Source organism: Rattus norvegicus, chromosome 15, assembly GCF_036323735.1.
Source record: "Rattus norvegicus strain BN/NHsdMcwi chromosome 15, GRCr8, whole genome shotgun sequence".
NCBI lineage: Eukaryota > Metazoa > Chordata > Mammalia > Rodentia > Muridae > Rattus > Rattus norvegicus.
In genome coordinates this window covers 32,347,377-32,359,889 of record NC_086033.1, presented here as the reverse complement: position 1 = coordinate 32,359,889, position 12,513 = coordinate 32,347,377, and the positions used below count along the sequence as shown (strand labels likewise).

Below are 12,513 nucleotides of genomic sequence, written 5' to 3'. Positions count from 1 at the left end.
TTTTTAAAAAGATCATTCCATCTGCACCATAAATAACATGGAGAGAAGCAAGAGTGGACCCAGAACATCAGTCGGGAACTAAGGGTCCCACAGCACATGCTAAGTGGAGAACTGTGGAAGAGTTTTATAAGGGCCTTGGCATGAGATGAAGGCATTCCAAGGGCACACACCAAACAACGGGCCGTAGGTGGATGGTGAGGGTGCCATTCTCTCAGAGAGGGAAGCATTAGAAGACACCCAGATTACGGGGAGGGTGTTGCATGATTGTGCTCTTGGGGCCTCTAAGAGACATTCACGCATATGTGGGGCTACCAAGAGGTTGCTTCACTGACTCGGGACTCTGAGAAGAGGTGGGAATAGGAATCAGGTCTTGTCTGGGCCGATGGTGTCTAATCCAGATAGCAGGGAGGTAACGGTATGAGATGGGAAGGTATAAACGCTGAAGAGGAGGAGGAGGAGGAGCATGTGACGACCATGGAGAAATGAAGAGAAGAAAAAAGCCACAAGGTGAGACTTGGCAGTCAAGGGAGGAAGTTTAGAAGAGGTGGTCAGCAGTGCCAAACGTGTGGAAAATGGTGATCCAACCAAGTTAGGTGTGGGGAAACGTAGACTTGTTCCCCTGAAGAGAACGGAAGCTGAAGAGCAGAAGCAAGGTGCCAACAGATCCCTCCATCTGCATAAACCATACCGCAATTACTGAATTACACGGTCGCCTCCTCTAGAAACCACCTCTAAGGGCATTTTGTCCACCCTATAATCCTTCGGGCCTCACGCACTGCCTAGGATACAGTAGGCACTTAATACATTTTATCGATAAAATTAATGTGGAAGGGTGGAGAGCAGATGGATGAATGAGTGACGGGGAAGAACTGGAATAAAGGAGGAATCTAAGGCGTTTGTCCCCGCAATATCCTTCACCTTTTTTCTAAACCGCAATGGCCTGCAGCCCCAAAAAACAAACGACGGAGACCCCAGCCCCTCCTTCCACGGGGGCCTTGGCCCCCCCCCTTTATCTCTGACGAACAGTCTGGACCCAGGTTCTGCTGACGTGGGAAGGGGAGGAGAGTCTGGAGGAAGGGGAGGGGAAAGCAGCGCAGCGACCGTAGAGACGGAGGAGGCGCCCGCGGCTGCAGAGCTGCAGAGCGGGGTCTCCCGGCCCTCGGCGTCCCAGCCCTTTGCACATAGCTGGGCCAGACAACAGCTCATTCTCTCGGCGCGGCCGTCAGGGCCCCAGCGGTCGGCAAGCTGGCTCCCCGAGTAGCCACCGGGACCCCCGAGCCCAATGGCGGGGGCGGCAACAAAATCGACAGCACCGTGGAGATCGCCCCCGGCGCCAATGGAGTAAGTGTCTGTGCCCCGGGGCTTCCGGCGACCTCTCCCCGCCCGTGCCGCGCGCCCCGCCTCCCACCCGCGGCCCCCGCGTGCCCGCGGCCTCCCCCGCCTCACCTTCTCTCCCCCACCCCTCGCCGCAGCAGGTCGGGAGCCTCGGAGATGCGGTCCCCCCCGAGCAGCTGCAGGGTGAGCGGGAGCGCCGGCGGGAGGGGGAGGGCGACGCGCTGGGCAGCAGCCTGTCGCTGGCCGCGCCCCCGGGCCCCCTCAGCTTCGAGGCTCTACTCGCCCAGGTGGGGGCCCTGGGTGGCGGCCAGCAGCTGCAGCTCGGCCTGTGCTGCCTGCCCGTGCTCTTCGTGGCGCTGGGCATGGCCTCAGACCCCATCTTCACGCTGGCGCCCCCGCTGCACTGCCACTACGGCGCCTTGCCCCCCAACGCTTCGGGCTGGGAGCAGCCCCCCAACTCCAGCGGCGTCAGCGTCGCCGGCGCAGCCCTAGCAGCCAGCGCCGCCAGCAGAGTCGTCACCAGTACGGACCCCTCGTGCAGTGGCTTCGCCCCACCGGATTTCAACCACTGCCTGAAGGACTGGGACTACAACGGACTGCCCGTGCTCACCACCAATGCCATCGGCCAGGTGAGGCGGCCGGGCGGGACCTGGAGTGGGAGCGGGCCAGGGCAACGAGGACCCGGCCTCATGCGACTGCACCACTCTCACGTCCCCAGTGGGATCTGGTGTGTGACCTGGGCTGGCAGGTGATCCTGGAGCAGATCCTCTTCATCTTGGGCTTTGCCTCCGGCTACCTGTTCCTCGGTTACCCCGCGGACAGGTGAGGATGTTGTGGGGGGGGAGGTAGGGCTGATAGAAAAGAGGGATTGCTGACAGAGCTAGCCCAAGCAGCTGGGTTTGCAAGAGGACACGGATGGTTCCCTTGTCTACACTCGGCAGTCTCCTCTGGACTCCTGTGTAACTACTGTTTCGTCCCCCATCAAGAAATACACCTTCTATACCCACTTCCACACAAGGAAATGACCTCACACTCGTGACCTATTACTCCAGTCCCTCTCAGAAGATCTGTAGCCATCAGACAGTGGCTTCATCTCAAAAGTTAACAAGCGATTCTTCGGCCAAAACATTTCATGTCCCATCTCCCTCTCGGTGCCCTTACTATCCTAGATTCAATCTTCACTGGCTAATAGCTGACTCGTCTCGGTGGCCACATTACTAAAACTTAAATGTTAATTCCAGAATATAACCAGCTCTATTCCCATTGGCCGATAAGTCAAGTTCAGGAACGGACGACCCCATCTCTGACCAGGGCCCCATCCCCTACACTTGAACACTCTGTAGTAACTCTTCAGAGTGTAGCTAGATACACTCTGAAGTAACACTTCCTGCCAATGCACCATGGAGCTCCGACTCGGGGAGAGCCTCACAAACCAACAGTTCTATCTTCATGACTGGCCAGAGCTTTCAGATCCTCTTGGACCCAAACTCCCACTTCCACATATCAGTGGGATCTCATCTAAAGAGCAGGGGTTCATCCTGCTAACTACTAACCCTCTGGATAGATCCATCCTTATCGCCTCTGCTGCTGAAAACCAGGACCACCACATGTGGTCTACAGTCCTGCCTGAGTGATTCGTAAGTTAATACTTAAATAGTGGTCAGGTTCCTGAAAACCAGTAGCCATCTTCACTACTTAATAACCACATACACCCGTGGGCCAGTGGCCCTAAACCCGCAGAGAGATAGCCTACCCCCAAGCCTCAGAAGCCTCTTTCCTATGGAATAGTGGCCTCATTCTCAGTGACGGATAATTTAGTCACAGTCAGAAGCCTTAACCACATTAATCAAATCAGCTCATCACCATGAAAAATAGCCTTAACCAAGCACCATGACTTTGTCTGTGTTCATCCCCCAAGGACCGTTCCTCACCTCCCAGCAATGAGTAGCTTAGTAGCCCTGTCCTTGTTGGCTTGAGATCAGTGACCATCATCAGCTTCCAACAGCCACCATAGCCAGTGGCATCTCCCTATCCGAGGTGTCTCTTCTCATACATTAACCTAGTTGTCCCCATTGGCACCCACCAACCTACACTAAGACCTTCAACTGTTCCACCACTAAAGAATCAATTCTCCAAAAATAAGTATTCTAGTCCCGTGGATTAATAGACCCAGTCTCCTGAATCAGTAGCTCCTCTCCTGACCAAGGGGCTCATCTCATTGCCTACCCAAGCCCCAACTTTATGAACAGTGGCCTTATCCCCAAAGGACAACAGCTGTGTCTTCGCTGATGAGTAAATAGTATTTGCATATACAAGTAGCCACTGGGTACTTCCCAGATCAGGTGTTCCCCCTGCATAGATCCGTGACACCCAGCACCTCTGACTGATCCCGGTGATCTGAGCAAGACAAGATCTATCCCCTTTCACGAAAGCTTCTACCAACAAGGATGAAGGCCCCAAGCCCCCTAAGCAGGATCTCATTCTCCTCCCCTCATGTTGATCTCACACCCAAGGTTAAATGTCCTAATCTCTGACAGATAGCCCTGTCCTCAGGAGTTATGACGAACGATAGCTAGAGCCCATTGCCCAGTAGTGGACATCACGTATGCATAGCCCCCTTCACTGTCACCTGCCATCTTTTCTCTTTCTCTCTTTCTCTTCCTCTCCTTTCAGTTTTATATAAGGTCTATATGTGTAGTAGTCTTGGCTGCCCTGGAACTCCTGAGGGTGGCTTTGAAGTCATACAAATCCGCCTGCCTCTGCTTCTGCCTCCCAAGGGCTGGGATCAGAGGTGTGCACCACCACAACCACTTTGCCGTCTTTTCTGGCTTCCGTACAATTCCTGCTCCCTGCATCTCATCCTCATCTCAGCTCTGAAGGAGGCAGCTAGGCTCCGTCTAGTACCTCCTCTGTCAGGGAGTCCCGGTGGCCAGCAGCCCTCCCTACTTTCCAGGTTTGGCCGTCGTGGGATTGTACTGCTGACCTTGGGGCTCGTGGGCCCCTGTGGAGTGGGAGGAGCTGCTGCGGGCTCCTCCACGGGCATAATGACTCTTCGATTCCTCCTGGGCTTCCTGCTGGCTGGCGTTGACCTTGGTGTCTACCTGATGCGTAAGTGGCCCCTGCCAGAGAACTCTGCCTTGGCTCTCGTGCCTACCTTTCTGCATCTCCAGGTCATAGGTCATTCCCACCACCCCTGGGTCCCAGATTTCAGCTGTCCGGTTTCTCAGCTGTCTTCCTGCCCAGGCCTTTTAAATGATCCAGGCAGGGGGTCCTGCTGTTTCCTTCTCACACCGTCCTCCCACTTCTGTAATCTTTAAAATCCTGACCTGGCCTTACTTTTGTCAGGGAATAGAGCCTCGTTTTAAAAACTGAAATATTGGGGGTTGGGGATTTAGCTCAGTGGTAGAGCGCTTGCCTAGCAAGCACAAGGCCGCCCTGGGTTTGGTCCCCAGCTCCGAAAAAAAGAAAAGAAAAAAAAAAAACTGAAATATTGACCATATGTGGCAGCATACTGTACTGCCAGTACTTGGGAGACTGTGGCAGGAAGGTTGTGAGTCCAAGTGAGACCTTGTCTCAAATCCCATCCTAAGTGAAATCCTGAGAAGTTTGTGTGACCTTGGACAAGGGTCAACATGAAGGTCAAATAAGAGACGGAATATAAAAAGACTTGCAAACCAAGAATCTTGAGCACCCAGGCGGCTCTGAGCCTGAAGTCTAGCTAGGTTTGAGGAGGAGTAGGTGTAGGCTCCTCCTCCTTGCCACCCAGAGGTCAGTTTGCGGTAGGGGATGGCTGCAGCCTCTGCTGGGGCCTGACTTCGCTTTCTGTCCTTTCCTCCCCTCCCTCTCCTCTTCTCTCTCACACCTCCTTATTCCCTGGCTCTCCTCCCTTCATCTGTATCTCCAGGCCTGGAGCTGTGCGACCCAACCCAGAGGCTTCGGGTGGCCCTGGCAGGGGAGTTGGTAGGGGTGGGAGGGCACTTCCTGTTCCTGGGCCTGGCCCTTGTCTCTAAGGACTGGCGGTTCCTGCAGCGAATGATCACCGCTCCTTGCATCCTCTTCCTGTTTTATGGGTCAGTATCACCCTTCACCTCTGGCCTGGTTCTTGCCATCTTTATCTCCAGCATAGCCCATAGTCCAGAAACCACTCCTCACCACCAACTGCCCGGTCCCTCAGAGGTGGTAGCCTCCCGTCCCTTCATCCAGAGAAAGAGGGCTTTAAATCCACTCTACCACCCTGCCCGTAGCTGGCCCGGTCTGTTTCTGGAGTCCGCACGGTGGCTGATAGTGAAACGGCAGATTGAGGAAGCCCAGTCTGTGCTGAGGATCCTGGCTGAGCGAAACCGGCCCCATGGCCAGATGCTGGGAGAAGAGGCCCAGGAAGCCCTGCAGGGTGAGAAGCATGGGGGTCCCCGTCTGTGATGACTTCCGTGTGGTTGTAGCTGTGCCCCGTCCAGGGTCTCCACCTCGATGTGGGAGCCCACGGGGGGTCTCAGCTGTTTCTAACGGCTCCTCTCTTTCCCCCCAAAGAGCTGGAGAATACCTGTCCTCTCCCCACAACGTCCACCTTTTCCTTCGCCTCCCTCCTCAACTACCGAAACATCTGGAAAAATCTGCTTATCCTGGGCTTCACCAAGTGAGCCTGGCTGTCTGAACTGAGGGCCAGGCCAGTAGCTGGGATAGGGGCTGGTTGGGAGTGGGGAGCCCCTTGAAAGCCTGCAGAGGATGAAGCGGGGGGGGGGGGCGGGGAGGCTGCGGATTGGGGTTCAGACGCTGTTCTTTGATTCCCCGACCTGTTGCACAGCTTTATCGCCCATGCCATTCGCCACTGCTACCAGCCTGTGGGAGGAGGAGGGAGCCCATCAGACTTCTACTTGTGCTCTCTTCTGGCCAGCGGCACAGCAGCCCTGGCCTGCGTCTTCCTGGGGGTGACCGTGGACCGTTTCGGCCGTCGGGGCATCCTGCTTCTCTCAATGACTCTCACGGGGATTGCATCCCTGGTCTTGCTGGGCCTGTGGGATTGTGAGCATCCTCTCTTTTCCACCTCGTGGGCCCAGTAAGGGACTCTCAACAGAGGTGTCTCGGAAAGGCATGGGCCTTCCAAGACGTAGACCCTTCCCAGACTGCTGCCCAGTTGTGTAAATTTATCTCTCCCTCCATTCTGTTACTGATGCACCAGAGCCCAAGGAGCCTGAAGCAGAGGGTTTGAGACCCGAGAGATATTTTTTTTTTCTTTTTTTCGGAGCTGGGGACCAAACCCAGGGCCTTGCGCTTGCTAGGCAAGCGCTCTACCGCTGAGCTAAATCCCCAACCCTGAGACCCGAGAGATTAATATGGGAGACTAGGCTGGGCGTGAGCTCCCCACCTCCATTCATAGACCTTTTGGTCCCCAGATCTGAACGATGCTGCCATCACAACCTTCTCGGTCCTCGGACTCTTCTCCTCCCAAGCTTCTGCTATCCTCAGTACCCTCCTTGCTGCTGAAGTCATCCCCACCACTGTCCGGTAAGGAGAGGGGTGATGGCAGGGGAAGAAGGGCCAGCCAGGCCCTGAGAACTTTGGCTGAGGTAGAGATGAAGGATGCAGAAAGGAAGCTGTCAGGGGTAGAGCTGAGGTGAGGCTCACAGCTATAGGCTCAGTGCCTTCTCCCCGTTTCTCAGGGGCCGTGGCCTGGGCCTTATCATGGCACTTGGGGCGCTTGGAGGGCTGAGCTGTCCAGCTCAGCGCCTCCACATGGGCCATGGAGCTTTCCTGCAGCATGTGGTACTGGCGGCCTGTGCCCTCCTCTGCATCCTTAGCATCATGCTGCTGCCAGAGACCAAGCGCAAGCTTCTGCCAGAGGTACTCCGGGATGGGGAACTGTGCCGTCGGCCTTCCCTGCTGAGGCAGCCACCTCCTAACCGCTGTGACCATGTCCCCCTGCTAGCCACTCCTAATCCTGCCCTCTAAGCAGCCTCTGAGCCTGGTGGGAGGCTGGCCATTTAGAAAGGTGACGGAGGGCTGGCTAGCAAGATAGACGGAGAGGCAAGGCCACCCTGTACATACAAAAGGCTCCAAGGCGCCTCACGCCATCTAGGAGAGCTCAGAGTGCCATTCCCAACCCCCTCTCCTCCCCGCTGCTTTCTGTTCACTTCATCAGCAAGAGTCAGGACGGGGATAGCATCTCGCTATAACCGTTAGGTCTGGGATCCATCCTATGCCCAAAGACATTTTCCCAGACCTTGCTCTTTCTCGCTCTTCATTCTGTTTCAATAAAAGACATTTTGAATAAATGAGCATATCATAGCCTGGGCTTCCCTCCCTTTTGTTGTCCTTTTATCTCTTGGGGAAAGGCCTTCTTCTGTGGAGGAAGCCAGTAACAACATCGCCTTTCTCACTGTGCCCTGCCCTGAAATGTCACTCACTGCCTGCTCTGGGCCAGGACCCTGCTAGGTGCTTCACGCTTTGTCTCTCTTTATTCTTACAACTGCAAGGTAGGTGTTTGGAGCAATTAAGGTTGTGTTGTCGGGAGCTATCAGAATTAACTTTAGTTGCTAGAGAGATGGTTCAGTGCCAAAGAGTGCTTGCTGATCTTCCAGAGGCCCCGAGTTTGGTTCCCAGCACCTTGTGCGTCTGCTCACAACTGCCTGTAACTCTAACTCCAGGAATCTCACACCCTCCAAAAGCACCCACATGCGTATACTTATAACGAGCGTGTGCATTAAGATAAGATAATCTCTCTCTCTTTTTTTTTTTTTTGGAGCTGAGGACCGAACCCAGGGTCTTGTGCTTGCTAGGCAAGTGCTCTACCACTGAGCTAAATCCTCAACCCCAAGATAATCTCTTTCATTGACAGTGGTGTACTTAAAAGGGGAATGTATCCAATGTGGAACAGGTTAAAGTGGGAGCTCAGTGTGGAGAAGCAAGTGTGTATAGCACGGGCAGGCCTCTGCAGGAACTCCAGTAGGATGCCTTCCGGGAAGCCCCGTGCAGGTCCTCTTAAGTAACACGCTGTTCCACTCCTAATACCGAGGGACATGAAAAAGGAAAGAAAATCGCAGTTAGGGCAGGACTGGGTGTTTTGAAAATGAGCAGTGGCTGTCAACCATTAACTCTTACAGTAGGGAGACTGTGCTTGAGGACTTCATAACTTGTCCGGGGTTACAACACTAGTGAGGCCCTGTTAGAGCTAAGACAGAGTCGGAGCTCTGGTAGGTCCAGTGGCACATACATACCTTTAGGCCCAGTCGTGGGGCAGAAGCAGGAGGATCTCTAGTTGGAGGCTACATAGTGAATTCCAGGCCAACCAGAGCTACTGAGTGAGACCCTGTCAAAATAAACAATCGAAACCACCAAAAACAGAAGGAAAAAGGAAAAGGAAGAAAGGAAAAGCAGCCAGAGCTGTCTGCACTCTAGTCACCTCCCCTCAGACTGGGGATTCACTTAACAGTGAGAAACGGAGTCCCTTTCGCACCCCTGGGAAGGAGCAGAGGGAGGCTGCAGCTCAGTGACTGGACTGCTTTCTTAGCACACGCTAACCTAAGATTTGGTCCTCTGCACATGTGGGGTGTATGCCCTGAATCTCAGTACTCAGGACGTGGAGGCAGGAGGATCAAAAGCCAAAGGAACTGGCCTGGAGCACATGAAGTCCTGTCCAAAAAAAAAAAAATCAAGTCAACAGAGACTCCTCAGGAGGAATAAGAAGGAAGAAATTTGTGGTCAGGAGTACAAAAGGCTGTTTTACTTTGGAGATGGGAGCTTTCTATGTAGCCCAGGTTAGCCTTGAACTTGCCATGTAGCCCAGGCTAGACGACTGCTGGAAGGAAGTGAGGCACCTTCACAGACAAGAAGGCTTCAAGTAGATTCCTTACTCAGTGTGCCTGGCTCAAGCCAATTCCCCGGGCAGAGCAGATTCCTGGAGGTTGGAAAAGGCGAGGTCTTATCTTGGGATGGTTCTGAGAGAGGACTTTTTAGGAAAATGGAAGTGAGGCCAGACTCTTCTAGAAAGAAGAGGTTGGTATTTAGCTCTCCTCAGCACTGGGGTTCCCCTTTGCCAGTTCATGTCTGAGGCCACACGCTCAATAACACCATGCTACCAGGCTCCAAAGAGAGTTCCCGGAGACCTCATGGGAGCATCCTTATTTGGTCCTCACCATCCCTCGATAAGGAGCCGTTTTTCTTTCTTTTTTTTTTTTTTCTTTTTTCTTTTTTCTGGACCTGAGGACCAGAAACAGCGTGAAGGGGAGAAGTGGAGGGGGTTTGCCATCCGGTGGCAGGACCACGCTTCTAAGCCAGGCCTCTGTCGGTTAGATCTATGATACTAGAATATAAGCACGGACGCTACAGAGCAGCGCACACGGAGCCGAGGGACTCTAGTGTTAGCTTAGCTTCAGGTGAAAGGAGACAGAGCTGTGGATTTCCCCCAGAGGTAACAACCAACAAGACGCCAGGTAAGATGGCGCTTGGTCTAGGTTTTTAGTTTTGTTTTTCTTTTTCTTTTACTTTTTTACTTTTTTGAAGGTTTCTCAGTGTAACAGCCCTGCTGGTCCTGAAACTCACTTTGTAGACTCAACGGAGATCCGCCTGCCTCTGCCTCCCGAGTGGAAGGGGATTAAAGCCGTGGCCACCATCACCATGCTTAGCTGTTTTATTTTTATTTGTTTTTGGGGGGTTTTATTTTTAAAGATTTATTTATTTATATGTAAGTACACTGTCTTCATCCACATCAGAAGAGGGCATCAGATCTGATTACAGATGGTTGTGAGCCACCATGTGGTTGCTGGGATTTGAACTCAGGACCTCTGGAAGAACAGTCAGTGCTCTTAACCGCTGAGCCATCTCTCCAGCCCCGGGTTTTTTGTTTTTTTGTTTTTTGTTTTTTTAATGGAGTTTCTTTGTGTCCCAGGTTGACTTCAAAGTCACAGTGCTCCAGCTTTGGCCTCCTGGGTGCTGTGATCCATGGGGATTTACCACCAGTTCTGGCTAAGGGACAGATCAGAGGAAAGCCTCACTATAGAGCCACCAAAGAAAGGTTGAGGAGGAAAACGAAAACCAACTGGAAAGCTCCCACAGCTGTTGTGTGGGAGGCTAGTAAAGGTGAACAAGAGAGAGGTAGGAGTCACAGGGAGGTGCAGTCACCCTAATTTCTAGCCCAGTGGGGACAGGTTATGTGTATTAGCCCAAACAACTGACATCATCACCAACCATAAGGCCTTATTGGAGTCTCACCCTATGGAAAAGTGACTTTTTCCATGAAGAGGTTGCAAGACTATAGTTTGGAAAGGCAGCGTATTGAAGGTTGTGTGGACTGGCCAGTGGAGTAGCCAGATTGCCAGATGTAAGGACCTGCAGTCCTCTTCCTGCACCACAGACAGAAATGGTCTGGGTTTTGAGGTAGGTCCACTACTTAACCCAGATGGCCTGGAATTAGTTCAGGCTGGGTTTGAACTCACAGTGACCTTCCTCAGCCTCCCAGGCGCTGAGATTATAGATAGGTACGAGGCACCAACCATATCCAGCTCAAGACAGGAAATATTATAAGTGCCATGTGAGAAAGTATAAATGCTTTAGATTTTCAACTAAGAGTCATAATGAATTATTGAGAGACAAAATCAAAAGGATATAAAGGGTACGTTTCTAACTTTAAAAACGGGTCTGAGGCTGGAGAGATGGCTCAGCAGTTAAGAGCACTGGCTGGTTTTCCAGAGGACCTGGGTTCAATTCCTAGCTCCCATGGGACAGCTCACAACTGTCTGTAACTCCAGTTCTAGTAGATCCGACACCCTCACCCAGACATACAAGCAGACAAAACACCGAAGCATGTGAAATAAAAATAAATAAAAAGTTGTATGAAGTCGACCAACAAAATAGCTCAGGGTGTGAGAGTGCTTGCCACTAGGTCTGACAACCTAGGTTCCATCACCAGGACCTACAACGGGGGAAAGAAGAACCAACTCTAACAAGTTGTCCTTCAGTCGCCACATTTGCATCATGGCTCACCCCTGTGTCTCGACACAATGTTAGTCTTTAAAACTATTCTTTAAAGAGCTATAAAATGACATGAAGTACACATTTCCCCTTCTCAAGCCAACCTTGTCCGGTCACCATGTAACCAACTTTTTACAAGAATTAGCTACCAGTGTCTGGTTTGGCTTTAGGTTTGGGAGGAGCCCAAGCTCCTCGTCTTGTTCACTGTGTGAAAACTCTTAAGGCAAATAATTACGATCTGTGTAGAAAATGCAGACATGGATAAAAGTGTCGGTGACTTTGGAGAGAAAGCATCACACAACGACGTGCATGAAAGTGCTTCCCTCTTGTTCTGAGGAGAGTAAGCTCAGGTGTTGGCCAGTTTGGTGTGGAGGTCAGAGGTGATATCTTGCTGCATCCGCATGGTAGAAAGTGCAAGAAAACTGTTATCTTTGGAGAAGAGCACCAATCACTTTTGTAAAAGCGGGGCCCTGTGGCTTACCCAGCTCCCAGAGAGCCTCACCCCTGGGAATAGGCTTCAATATAGAAATCCGGAGCTACCAAATTCAGACCACAGTAGGTTCTACCTCTATTAGAGACAGACAGGAGAAGCTCCATGATGAAGACAGCTTTTTACTATGGCACTTGGGAAGCTGAGACAGGCCAATCTCTGTGAGTTTGAAGCCAGCTTGGACTACACAGCAAGTTCCTTGCTAGCTGGGCCTACATAGTTAGTGAGACCTCATTTTGAAAAGAGTCATCTCCCAGCTGGAGAGTTGGCTCACTGGTTAAGAGCACCGACTGCTCTTCCAGAGGTCCTGAGTTCAAATCCCAGCAACCACATGGTGGCTCACAACCATCTGTAATGAAATCTGATACCCTCTTCTGGTGTGTCTGAAGACAGCGACAGTGTAGACACATATAATAAATAAATATTCTGCATGCAGGTAGAACACTTATACATGCTTAAAAAAAATTGCACTTTTAGGGCCAGGAATATGGTTGAAAGGATAAAAGTGTTTGCTTCACAGGCCTGGCTACTTGAATTCCATCCTTGCACCCCACATAAAGGTAGGACAGGACTCTCTCCACAGGGTTGCCGACCTGAGCCACGACATGTGTGTACCCCCTCATAACAATTTAAAAAAAATTAGTTACACTTCTAAAGTCAGATGTGGTGGCCTGAACCTTTCACCCCAGCAGCTAGAACTCACAGTAAGAGCATGGCTGTAAGCA

At 52.1% G+C, this 12,513-nt stretch overlaps 1 protein-coding gene across 2 annotated transcripts; it reads left to right on the top strand.

Moving 5' to 3' along the window:
• Nucleotides 1-1,109: 1,109 nt before the first annotated feature.
• Slc22a17 (solute carrier family 22, member 17) lies at nucleotides 1,110-7,617 on the top strand. 2 transcript variants are annotated; one of them, NM_177421.3, is made up of 10 exons: nucleotides 1,110-1,341; nucleotides 1,473-1,964; nucleotides 2,054-2,157; nucleotides 4,289-4,443; nucleotides 5,240-5,405; nucleotides 5,580-5,725; nucleotides 5,863-5,968; nucleotides 6,137-6,354; nucleotides 6,726-6,837; nucleotides 6,993-7,604. In NM_177421.3, the coding sequence occupies exons 2-10, from the start codon at nucleotides 1,698-1,700 to the stop codon at nucleotides 7,279-7,281; spliced, it is 1,563 nt and encodes a 520-aa protein (NP_803156.2). In that variant the 5' UTR covers nucleotides 1,110-1,341; nucleotides 1,473-1,697; the 3' UTR covers nucleotides 7,282-7,604. The 2 variants fall into 2 exon arrangements, with proteins under 2 accessions (NP_803156.2, XP_006252027.1); XM_006251965.2 differs by having other exon boundaries at nucleotides 1,188-1,341; nucleotides 1,476-1,964; nucleotides 6,993-7,617.
• The last annotated feature ends 4,896 nt before the right edge of the window (nucleotides 7,618-12,513 follow it).

Excerpts from the sequence above, each read along its gene's own strand:
- Slc22a17 (XM_006251965.2), top strand. The coding sequence starts at position 1,698 with ATGGCCTCAGACCCCATCTTCACGCTGGCGCCCCCGCTGCACTGCCAC. Across the intron at positions 4,444-5,239 it reads CCTTGGTGTCTACCTGATGC|GCCTGGAGCTGTGCGACCCA; the intron begins GTAAGTGGCCCC and ends CTGTATCTCCAG. Across the intron at positions 5,726-5,862 it reads GGCCCAGGAAGCCCTGCAGG|AGCTGGAGAATACCTGTCCT; the intron begins GTGAGAAGCATG and ends TTCCCCCCAAAG.